The sequence below is a fragment of the Branchiostoma lanceolatum genome, chromosome 10 (genome assembly GCF_035083965.1).
Source record: "Branchiostoma lanceolatum isolate klBraLanc5 chromosome 10, klBraLanc5.hap2, whole genome shotgun sequence".
NCBI classification, from domain to species: domain Eukaryota; kingdom Metazoa; phylum Chordata; class Leptocardii; order Amphioxiformes; family Branchiostomatidae; genus Branchiostoma; species Branchiostoma lanceolatum.
In genome coordinates this window covers 6,499,343-6,511,833 of record NC_089731.1, presented here as the reverse complement: position 1 = coordinate 6,511,833, position 12,491 = coordinate 6,499,343, and the positions used below count along the sequence as shown (strand labels likewise).

The window sequence follows — 12,491 nt, the reverse complement described above, 5'->3', positions numbered from 1 at the left end:
GAATTATGTATGTATGTATTTTGCTGTTTACTGGGAGGGGTTGCTTTGCCCCTTGCCAACCCAGTACCAATATATCCATTCCAAAAAGCTTTTTTCAAGAACACCTGTGAGAAACTCCTGCTCTCATCAACAAGTGTGGTGCATTCTTAAATGTGCTTGAGGCTCTCCTCAAACAGGAGACCAAAGCGTCAGCATCCTCTCCGAAGGACGATAGGCAAGAAGCAACTAATCCAGACGTGTGTCAGGATCTTAAGCCCTAAGACGTTGTCGAGATTTGCCTTGCCTGTCTTGCTGAAGGTAAAAACATTTTTGGCATAGCCCAACTTAGTGGACCTCAGCCTGTGGTATGCGGTTACATGTTAACACTACTTGGAAACAGACCAGAAAGAATACTAGTAGTTGTTGGGGGGGGGGGGGGGGGGGGGCTTGTCACTGAAAGACACCCGGTAGATTTCTAGCGGGGACTAGGAGATGAATAATTTATCAGGGCCCGCTAGCCCGGTTTATTCACTTGCAGAGTAGGCAATTAGCACTATCTGGTGGCGCGCGAGCGACAGAAGGAGTATTTCACAATTCACACCCACTGTCTGCTCATTCACATTACAAATAATTTTTTCCAGGGCTTCCTTTCTTGGTAGATTCAAATTGTACTAGCTTCGCTTGTGGGTTATGGTTATCATTGTCAGAATAACATTTGTGTGAAGCATTTGTTTGGGGCTTCAAAAGAAGGTTATAGGGATCAAATGAATGACAGACAGACGTTTCAATATTATCAAGACTGAAATACATAACGTTTTATTCCACAATACGGTATAGCCCGTCGCGCCATACTTTAGAGAGAGCATTTTCTGCCGTGTACTCGTACACTGAAGCTTTCTTCTATACACAGAAATAACAATAAGAGTTAATGTAACATATACAAACTTTCATCACAATATATAATGATACAAATGCTGGGTCTATCGGCTTTCGTTGCCCTCTTTTAAAGGACGTCTCACACACGGACTCCGGACCCGTTGTTTGGTGACTTTGTCGGAAAATGAGTTCAATGTCTTCTCTCCTCGGAAGTCGGTGATTTGGGGCCTCGCAGTGCGCCACGAAACCTTCATTCAGAACCAGTTTGGACTTGATTTCTCTCCATTTTTGTGCCCGGTCCGTCTTCGATCGCTTCGTCTTGGTGGGAAATGTCGGGTCCACTTCACAAATCTCAGCGTCGTCAGGATCTGTTCCTTCTCGGATCGATCGCTCCATTAGCGCGAGTGCAGCGCCATTGAAGGTGTAAAACTTCATCTTCACAGTTTCTTCCTGTTTGGATCATCAACGTTAATCTTTCGAAAGGATACTAGTTTTGTAGCGAGGACTTCAAAACTCCCGGTGCAAAACTAATGATCATGCGCTTGGCTTGGGTATCTGAAATTTACATGAAACTAGGGGTGCGAATAGTCCGCGAGAAGCCAGTTATTGGCTACTTGACGGTGACAGTCCAAGACCTGTCAGCAGCCATCTGATTGGTTCCCGCTCGTCCCCGCTAGAAATCTACCGGGTGTGAAATAGTGTACACGGGGGGGGGGGGGGGGGGGGGGGCATTTTCATAGGGAACTTCCTGGGAAGTCTTCACCAAGAAAATTCTCAGGTAAAATGTGAAGAAAGGGAGAGAAAAAGAGATGACTGGAAAGACACTTGGAAAGTCGAAAACCTCAATAGTCATTTACTGTACTTAAATTTCTCCATAAGACTACAGTAGTAAGCAATACGCATACTATTGAAAGATTCATAGAAGATACTAGTAATTGATTGGTATATGTGAAACCTTCCTGTACATTTAGTGACAATACTTCCAGTTAATCAGATCTTTTCAGATCCATTTATCTGCCCAAACCTTCAAGTGAGCGGTGTTTATGCATCTGCACCTTGATATCAACAAGTTGTATAAACTTAATCGTTCATTAGCCCTCTGGCAAGGTCCTTAGGAAGTTTATGTATATACAGCAGTCGGAACAGTAAGGCTAATCTGGTCTGTTTGAGTACATAGTGGTTTGGGACTGTTTACAGTTGGGTGCTTGAAAACCCAGTATAAACATGATATACTGGTTCGTCTAAGCCACCCTGTCTCCACACTTACATTGTACACCACCTATAGTCTGAAATAAGAGACTTTAAGGCCACCTAGGGAAAAGCCATTAAGAGTCAAGTGCCTACTGAGTGAGTTTTAATTGAGTTTATAGCAAACCACAGGCTCTAGCTATCCTGTGGGTCCGACCATGGGACAGCTGAGATGATGTGAGGAAATCCTGGTCAGTGGGAAAAAGAAACTTGAGCCCTTGGGAAGGCATACTTGCTGCTTCCCTGGAATTCGGCTGAGCCGTTATCAATGTCGGTACCAAGCGTTCCTCCTTCTGATCATATTGGATCTTCTCTCCTTCATTAACTACTGAAAGATTAGACATATTTCTGTTAAAAGATTAAAGCGATGTGGTAAATGTCAGGGTGATGGAATGGTACACGTACCTCATATCTCTCTAATCCAGTTTGTGACACATATAATGTACCTAAGAGAAGGAGACATTGGATATCCATTCTTTCTTCACCATTACTAAAGAGGTTATGCTTGATTATATTATTTCCATACCTCTATTCATAAACTTATTCACCCCACAGAGCAATTTGCATCTGTTTGGATAACCAGTGAACCACCTTAAGGTGTACCTTAAGACTGAAGTTAGTTTGATCACTCAAACAGGGATGGACTCCTACTCTTATCAATAAGTGTGGTGGGTTCTCAAACATAGTTGAAGGGTGTGGCTATCCTCAAACACTATTGCCTTTAATCTGGGGAACTTGATGGAAATTTCAGGTGGTAGTCTTATGCAACATACCGTAAATCATGAAATGTTCGCGGTGGCTTTATATTGCAATGACCTGTAGCTGCAAACTTATCACAATGTGAACGTACATTTTGTCTTGTACTGCCAAGGTTTTTTCAGTCGCAAATTTAAGATACATCGCATAATGAAGTCTCAGCAAACTTATATCAATTTACAGTCACCGTCCAGCATCTGTAATTGCGACACATACCTCAGTGCGCTACAAAGTGTCAACTATGTCAAATATTGCAATAATTAGAGCATGGTGATAGTTGTAGATGACATGTATACATGTCGGAACTTTGTCTACATTCGTGGCATGGTTGATGAGAAATGACTGAACCACTAGAGGGAAAAGTGTGTCAGACAATGGTTATATTATGCCAGACTTGCTACCATAAATCTTGAAATGTTTGTAGTCGCTTTATTTTCCCTGTGACCCCTCAACCCCGAAATCATGACAACTGGAATATGTGTTTCCATCATATCACTACTGCAAATACAAAATATTATCAACCAGGAACCTAAAGCTTTGCAAAACCATCATTGTTCTCCTTAGCTACAGCTAGAGCAGGGATCCGTAATGACTGTTGACCATGATATAAACCAAAGCGTGCTCTGAATAGGTAGGAGTGTCAATGCTTGGGTCAATAGTGAGAATTAAATATCTAAGGGGCCAGGTGGTCCTTATGTAGAGGTGGTCACTTGCACAGGTTGGACTTATCAGTAATCTTCAGATCTGATGTGTCAAGGTTGGAAACACAAATTGGACAAATTACCTTTCTTGACTTAACGCTAGTGTCCTTAATAATGAGCAGTTACTGGTTCTTGCTCAGACAGGGCTCTATACGTAAGTTTTTGACAAACTCTTGTTTTTGCTTTGACTACCATAATTTGTGGCTCTTTTTACTGTAATTCAAGCCTTGCATCCTCATCACCCTCAGCAGGTACTTGCCCCATATTACAAGGCGGATTTTGTTTCACGAGCAACTTGAGCAGCGAAAAGCCACCCAGAAAGACACAACAAACTGCAGAACCTGTATTCTGATAGTGATAAAAAGAAAAGTCTGTTGTCAAAATACTTGAACCATGGATTGATCAAGCTTCATGCCTTGTTGGAACCCTTTTTGAACTTTAAGTACTTACAGGGATCGCTTTCAAACATGGAGTCTAGATTACAAAAATAACAACTTCCCAGGGAGAAACCTCTTGAAATTGTCTCAATAGACAGTCTGTTGTAGCCTTAGCATTCATTGAGAACTTTATGAAGACTTAGTCATAAAATGTAACAAAACTAAATAGCAACTATGTATTTGGTGCCATATTCAAATTCATGAACCAAAAAACTGAAATAGTATGGCATTAAAGTAAAGTAATGTATAGTCAAGCCTGATGAACACAACCTGGTCAATGTAACCACTTTTTGGTGGGCCCTAGATAACTTTCCCCATTGACATTGATTAGGAACACTGTCTACAGTGACCACCTGTCCACATCATCATCATATGTTATCATCATAGACCAGATTTCATTGGTCCGCTGAGTGGTCTTCTTGGGCAGTTTTGACTGTACAGTATTATAGAACAGAAAGATACCATAATTACAGAAAGTGAAGCTGCTCATTCAAAACACACTGGTGTGAAGCTGTACTGTACATTCCAATATGATGCTGCCCTTGAGATTTGGGAACCGCCCTCACAAATTTGTAGTGACCGCCGTTATCTGAAGTTCACAAGTGGCCCTCGGCGTGGTTTGGCTCACCCCACGCTCGCTCGGTGCGACTCTCGGCCACAACTTTTCCAACATCACTCAGCCTCGAGCACTCCGACCGGATAACAAGTTGTCTGGCAAGTCTGGAATTCCTCCCTTGCAACCCTCCTGTCTTGGTTCCAACAAGGAGCATGTAATTTGTCTCTGGGGATGTCTTGAAGAACACTTGGAGCATCCTGCTTCATTCATTCCTTGCCAAAATGTTTCCTGCTCGCTGCCAAGTTCGTGGACTTGGCCTGAGGGCTAAATCAGACATGTACGTGTAGACCTACATGTGTAACAGACTGGGAGGTTAGATCCGTTAGAGGATGGATCCAGTCCGGTGGTCCAACTGTTCTGTGTTATCTTTGGGAGACTCATCTGGGTAGAAGACTGAGTGTTGAGAGAGTAGATGTACATAAACAGCTACTGTCTGGTCCCTAAGTCTGGGGGGCGACACTTGTTGGCATGCTTTATGTGAGCCTTTTGGGACCATTTCTAGAACAATGCGTCCTTTTCCAAAGAGCTAGAAAAGGTGAATGAACACCTAAAAGAATAATAATGGAGATCTGAATTATCAACATGGTAACAACCTTCTTTTAAGTTCTTACCATCCATGAAATAACCATAAAAACTGATACTACAGAGTATCAATAAATATATATTGATTATTAGAATTTAATAGATTGGTGCTTTACTAAAATAGGACAGCTGTATCTCCTAATAGTTACAACTTTGTAAAGGAATGAATGAGTAAATAATAAAAGAAAGTGATTATGTGAACTGTTTCCTGACACTGTGAGCACATTGATTAAATTGTGCTTGGCGATGAGTTTTCACTTTACCAGAATTTTTCTTTGATACAATGTTGATAACTGTTATCCATACTCACAGCCTGTTGTGTTTTCCCTGCAGCCACCTGCAGCAGTGGGGTGTGCTTCAATGGTGGAAGATGTAACGGCAACTACCGCTCCCAGCAAACCTGCACCTGTCCCAGCGGCTTCAAGGGACCCAGGTGTCAGTACGGTAAGTCCAAATAACCTACAAACGGTTATGTTTATGATACAGGTGTTGGGATAGCACCTGTTATCATTGCTGTTTGTTACCCCTCGTCCAATACAGGGCCTCAACTTGGCAATTATGTTTAATTGACATCACACCTGCTGTAGGGGCTTCAAGGGACCCAGGCCTCAGTAAGGTAAGTCTGAATCACCTACACATGGTTATGTTTATGACACAGGTGTTGGGATAGCACCTGTTATCATTGCTGTTTGCTAGCCCTCGTCCAATACAGGGCCTCAACTTGGCAATTATGTTTAATTGACGTCACACCTGCTGTAGGGGCTTCCAGGAACCTAGGTGTCAATAAGGTAAGTCCAAAACACCTACCCATGGTTGTGTTAATGATGCAGGTGTTGGGATAACACCTGTCATCTGTTTAGGGCATCATTGCTAGCCCTCATTCACTAGCACAGGGCCTCAACTTGGCAATCAGGTTGTATTAACTTTGCACCTGTTCCAATTGCTTAAAAGCACCTCTAAGTGTCTACAATGCGTTATGCAAACCTATGCCTGATATTTTGTGGTAAAATGCATCCGGATCATCTATTCCAAGGTTTGAAGCCTGGCTTAGCCCTTTATTCATTTATCAGTACTGGTTGTTCTGAGTCTGATGTGCATGCCCATGCTGAAATCACTGTTGTTGCTTCAAGTTACACATCATTCCATATAGTAAGTCTAACACACACCCTATTGTGGTCTCCCAATCTGATTCTGGATCAGAAGATATGGCGTTCAAATCCAGGCAGAGTTCTAAGCCCTCTGTTGATGAGATTACATCCCGTGTGAGCCTTTTCTAGTTGGCTCTGCCAGCAAGTGGGGCATAGATATCTCCCACAAGTCAGTCATGCAATTACAATACAACATCTCGTCTTACCTTTGCTCTGAATTCTTGTCAAGTTCACAAACGTTAGGGCTTGTCAACCACATTCCTTTATTCTTATGGTGATGGATGGAGAAAGAGTCAGGGTCAAGGTTGGCGGTAACCTCGATGGCAGTCTGCCAGGAAGGAAAGTGGAGGAAGCTGATACCCAGCTATATATATGCATTGTGAGGTGTTTGGGGACAAGATTGACAATAAAAAAGCAGGGTCTTCCCCCATCTATTGCACTTAAATATTGTATGTGATGGGAGCATGCATGTCCCTTTTCTGTAAGGTACAGACAAGCTATCTTCATTTCCTGTTATTCGTAGGGAAATCTTGTTAGTTGATTTCAGTGATTTCAGATGGCTTCCTGAATTTAACGTAATACAGACGACTCTCCTAAATTTAGTATCAACGTTGTTGCCGCCATGAAGCAGGCACCAGATGATGCCCATGCAGTTCCTCATTTCTTTGGCTATATCACTCCTATTTTCTAGACTGTTCAACCCTCTCCAGGACTGAGCTTTCTGACTTTCAAACTCTCCAGAAAATTTGCTGCCGGTTGGAAACAATCGGACACCCCTTAGCAGTATAACTGGGTCATTCCAAGATTGAAAAAGATTGAAGGTTGATTAAAACACAACATAACTGTGACTGCCACACTGGATTTAGAGTTCCCGTAGGATTTATCAACATGGGAAATTGGGATGTGATATCAATTTACTGCTGCCTAAAGCCCTGGTTTGCCAAAGGGCCTGTCACTTCAGTCAGATAAATTTCACCACTGTTGGTCGCATTTCGCAACTCTTGTCATGTCCTTCCTCAGAAGTGTTATAACATAGAACTTGCCATAATCAAATCCAACAGGGGATTCTTAGATACAGTTTTGAATAAAGTTAGATATGCATATACTAGTTACATGTAATATGAACAGCTCGGACAAAGTGCATGTCAAGCTGGTTGTCTAGTGTTACCCTGAAAGGTGGTTCTTCCACTTGACCAACTCAGATACAGGTACAGATACAGCCTACACCCTAAACACCACTTCTGCACTGTCAGCACAGATCCAGGTGATACCACCAGGTAAGCCCAAACACCTCCAAGACAGATGCATTACGATAATTGCAATCCCTGCCCTTTTCAACCGTATACTTTTGCATACTGTGTCATATCTAAACACCGTCTTTTCCGGGCCCGTGTTTTCACATAATTGTCCCCGAGATGACAGATATATGAGACTAGTCTAGGCACAACAAGCGGTGGATGGCAGACAGCGCTATCGCTGGTGTCTCCTCTTCTAAGCGCTCTTTCTTCTCCCCGGGGCCTTCTCAAGCGTCCGTTTGTTTGTTGTCAGTCGTTTGGGATGGAATCTCTTTGAAGCCGAGTCCATCAGCTTGTTGGTGGTTCCTTCGACAGATAAGGAACACTCGTACGATGGTGTTGTGTCTATGTGTTGCCATGGCAATGGTCTGTTGCCATGACGACAGTGCTGGTGGTTGGGTCCAACCTTGGATAAGAAGTCATTGTCTTGTATGACATTGCCAGTAGGAATATTGTCCCCAAATCTGGATGTTTTTATTTGTAGTTGGAGACACTGCTAAGGAATTCGATATTATAGTGATATGCACACTGTGTCTCTTAGGCCAGACCAATTCGAATCGTTGTTCCTCGGATATGGAAACAAATTAAACGCGAATACAGAGTCCGAGAGGAAGTCTGTACCTTAAAATTTATAAGACACGGTTTCAGGGACAAAATATAGTCAGATTCACTTTCTATTGTTTTCCCAGCAGCCCACTGCTTCCATCTAAAATAACCAAGAAAATGAATTGTGGTTTTAAGCTGAAGCAAGTATATTTAACAAGGTCTGGTTTAAGGCTCTCAAGTACAAAACTAACGTCACAAGTGGTCGAGTCTGTTTCCCTATCTTGATTGTATCGTCTGCATTTCAAGTATCAACATTACAAAGGAATTTGACATTACCTTGCTTATGGCGTATTTCATGCAGAAATATTGTACGTCTGATGCTTTCAGGTGCAAAAAAAACTAATGTCACAAAGGGACGAATGACATACCTCTCTTGCTACTGATGTCAGTATTTCAAGGTTTGAAATGCAACATGATGTTCGTTTCGGACGTCGGTATTTGTGAGAGGAAGTAACCTAGTTTACCATATTTCACGATGAAATATCTGTGCGTGACAAACGTTCAAACAACTGCCGGACGTATTTCCGCTATCATAAGAAATGTTGCAAAGATAGGGAGCTACTACCGCAACAAGTTTGTTTGAACTTGTCGCCTACAAGCATGTTCAAGTTCTTAAATTTTAGCCTACTGTTGGCAGATTGTGACCCGGGGATAACCTTCCCAAATCCACTATAGCTTCTGAAATATCTTGGAAAAATATCATAAATGGTTTAAGGCTTTAACCTTCTTCCTGCCGAGGTAGCCTTTGGTACTAGATATGTGTAAGTTGTGGTGATGGGCAATAGGGATGAGGCCAATTTGTCAGGTTTATTGCCAGAACATAATGTTAGTAATACATGGGATGAATTTGTTACTAAAAAGATGGACAATCTGCCAAATTTGTGTATCTCTAATTTGTATATTGCGTACATGTACGTAAGTTTAAAGTTACGGAAAACAGGGAAATGACATACAATGTACTCCTGTGCTGTGTATCAACATTGAACTCTGCCTGCGGTGGGTCAAGCTGATGGAATTCTTGCTGACCAACACGTGCTCCCTCGTAAAATAAAGATGGCATGCAACACACAAGCGTTCGTTCATGTGAGGTCCAAGATACCACAACTAATGAGCTATGGGCCAGAATGTTTCCTCATTATCCTCAACGTTCGTCCTATTGTCAGGTTCCCGAGATAAATCGAGGAACAAGTGACCCCTGGCCCAGCGTTGATTTGTCAGAACCTGTGAAATGCCGAACATTTGCGGCATCCTCAGCGATAAGGGGTCTATTTTAGGCTCCATGTTTCTGTCCCACGATCGTTTACCCTGCTGTTGAGGTGAAACGTTGGAGCATGTTTGCTCCAGGTTGCTCTAGGAGCCAGAGCTGTCCATACTTTCACACACAAGGAATGTGGAAAACAACTCTAAGCTTCTATGTCTGTGTTTGTTGTACGCATCAGCCTTGCTAGCTGCTTTGGACTGTTCCATTTCAATCTTCAGGGATAGCACGGTCAGAAAGATTGTAGCATGTATCTTCTTTTGAAAATTGCCCAAGAAGACCACTACGGTAAAATCTGGTCTATGTGGACAGGTGGTCACTATAGCGATATATGTATCGATGGGAAAAATCATCTGTCAGTGGTGACATTGGTCAGGTGGTCCTAGTATAGAGGTGATCACTGATAAAGGTTTCTCTGTATGTATTCTCCTATTCTATGCATATGCTCCCAACACAGTCTTGCCGTCTGTCACTGGTAAGCCGTCCTTACACCCAACAAATGCCCAAGGGGTCAGCAACCTCTTCAGCGTCACTTGGAGCACAGTTTCTAATATGTAAAATGAAGAAGCCTGAAGTTGAACAGTGTCTTAGGTTAGCCTTCGCTACCAGGAATCATTCTTAATTGTTAAGTCATATGTAGGTATACTTGAATAGGTTTCTGTCTCTTCATTCACACCTAACAAATCTCTTTGGGGCAGCAACCTCTTCAGAGCCACCTGCTTTAAGTTGAAAGTCAAATGCCAGAAATTCCTCGTAAATTGTTCCACGGTCAGTGCAGGTGAAGTGGCTATGACGGGACCTACCCCGAGGCAAACCGTCTCCTTTGTTCGCCCGTTCTCCTTGTCAGACGCGGCGTGTTCTCTATTGAAATGCTTGTTTTCCTTGGCGCTGTTTATTTTGAAAGTGCACAATACATGTCTGGTATATTTGACAGTGGCGGTGGATGGGCCTGTCACTGGCCTCTAGGTTAGCAGTGACCCTCGAATCTTCACACAGGCAAGAACAACACCAGGCGTCGACATTCTATCCACTCTGCTACCAACAGCATGGCAGACACAGGAAACCCTACCTGTCCTGTGGGCTACTGGACTTTGACTTATTCAGGGCACAAACTGCTTTTTTTGTGTGTGTGATGTTGCAGGTGGTCAGGAATTTTAGCAGCAATGGGAATCAAATGCATAATAAAAGTGTATTGTTCAGTTCTCAAACTTATGATTCAATGGGCCTGAAAATTCAATAAATAAATAAATGATCCCAAACAACAACACACGACCATCACATCATTCTTCATTGGTTGTCTGTCCCATGCAAAAAATTTTTTCTGGTTTGGTGAGAGATTTTTCCTTGGATTGGATTCAGACTTCAAGATTTTTTACAATTTCTAATGCATCCTCACATGAAATGTGTGAATGCTATGAACTCTAGGCTGATTAAACTCTTTCTGTCAAAGACCTGTTGCACAATCTTGGATGAGTGAACAAGGCTTGATGGAGTCCAGTTGTCTCAGACTTAAAGGTAAATCTTTTCGTCTCAAGTGCCTGTTTAATGTCCTTGAATTAGCTCAGGACAAAACAAAGAATTAGCAGGGCTGCAGCAGTTTACCTCGTAATGAGATTTGTCTGTGGATTTCTTCCTGACTTGGCTGGCTTGGATGACCACAAGGCCAAATCTTTTATTTGATACACCTGCACATTTGTCATGGAGCATTGGCTGAAAATTGGGATTATACAGACCTTGTTACTGAAGCCGAAAAGGTTACATGTGTTTTCTTATGGTATTGGGTGTTAATTTGGTTGTTTGTTTATAACGGTACACCATTAATAGAAAGAGGTTATGAAAAGGTGATCCGAAGATGACTTTTTTAGTACATTTGGGTATCTAGATCTACCAGCTTGCTTTCAAACTTAAAGGTTACAAATGGATTTTGAAAGGGATTGAATTTTGGCCCCCTATCAGCTTTCTATACAACTGCAGTCCTGACATTTACTTGTGCGTTTATAAGCAGGACAACATAATGAATACTATTCTACAATAGGTACCAGTAGTTCTAGGGACAATGTAAATTTTGAAATTTCAAATCTGAGTTGATGACACTGAGATGTGTCCGTTTCTTGTTCATATTTAGACTGTCACTAGTGTCAGATGTATAACCTTTTCAACATGTACATGATTTGTATATCTAACAGCCTCATTATTATGCTTTCCTGTGTAATAATTGCCTTGAGCCTGCTGGGGTGACCAAAGGGTCAAACCAATCATTTGATATTAACCCTGTTGTAATGGAGAATTGGTGTAAAATTGTGATTTATACACAGTTGTGTGTCCAGTATGGAGCTGGGGGAATAACTGCAGACAGATGGGGTGGATTGGGTTATCATGAATACAAGAAAGGGACTTAGCAGGGATCAAGAGAAATTACATATGTGAACAGGTGTTTGATAATAGATTTTGAAATTTGATTAATTTTTCAACTGACATTTTTGGATTTACAGAATAAAAAGATGAAAGAAATTGTTTCAAGACGTCTTGTGAGGTGAAATAAGAAATTAGATTGTTTAGGAATCGTTGCAGTGTTTGATGATGACTAGCTCAGATGTTTAGCTTTATCTACTTTGGAAAGAACAAGTTGGTCTTTGGTTGATTACACAGTACACTGAAACTTGTTGTAGTCACGCAACATGACTGTTTGCCCCCTTTTCTTGGGTTGAATAAGGTACGTACTAGTTGTTCCACTGTAAAGCTTGTTTGCAGCTTTGTATATCAATCTTGTAGCAAGTTCATGGTCTTCATCTATTCTCTTTTCTTCTTTGGTACCCCAAAGGCTTGGCTGATTCTTTGTACTGGCAAATATTCCCCAAAGGGAAAGCCTTGAAATCGCTGGAGACAAAACAGTTTAATTGAAGGCAGTTCATTCCAAGGTCATGCATGTAACCTTGTTTGTTCCAGGGTATGCTGTAATAATGCCCAATGGGGATTAAATGTAGCCAGG

General features: G+C 41.9%; 1 protein-coding gene across 4 annotated transcripts in view; it reads left to right on the top strand.

Moving 5' to 3' along the window:
* Positions 1 to 12,491, top strand: part of LOC136443933 (multiple epidermal growth factor-like domains protein 6) — a 107,395-nt gene that overhangs the window by 19,173 nt on the left and 75,731 nt on the right. For all 4 annotated transcript variants that reach the window (XM_066441308.1, XM_066441309.1, XM_066441311.1 and 1 more), the window contains exon 4: positions 5,529 to 5,639. In XM_066441308.1, coding sequence (XP_066297405.1) covers positions 5,529 to 5,639 — 111 coding nt within the window. The remainder of the gene's footprint in view (positions 1 to 5,528; positions 5,640 to 12,491) is intronic.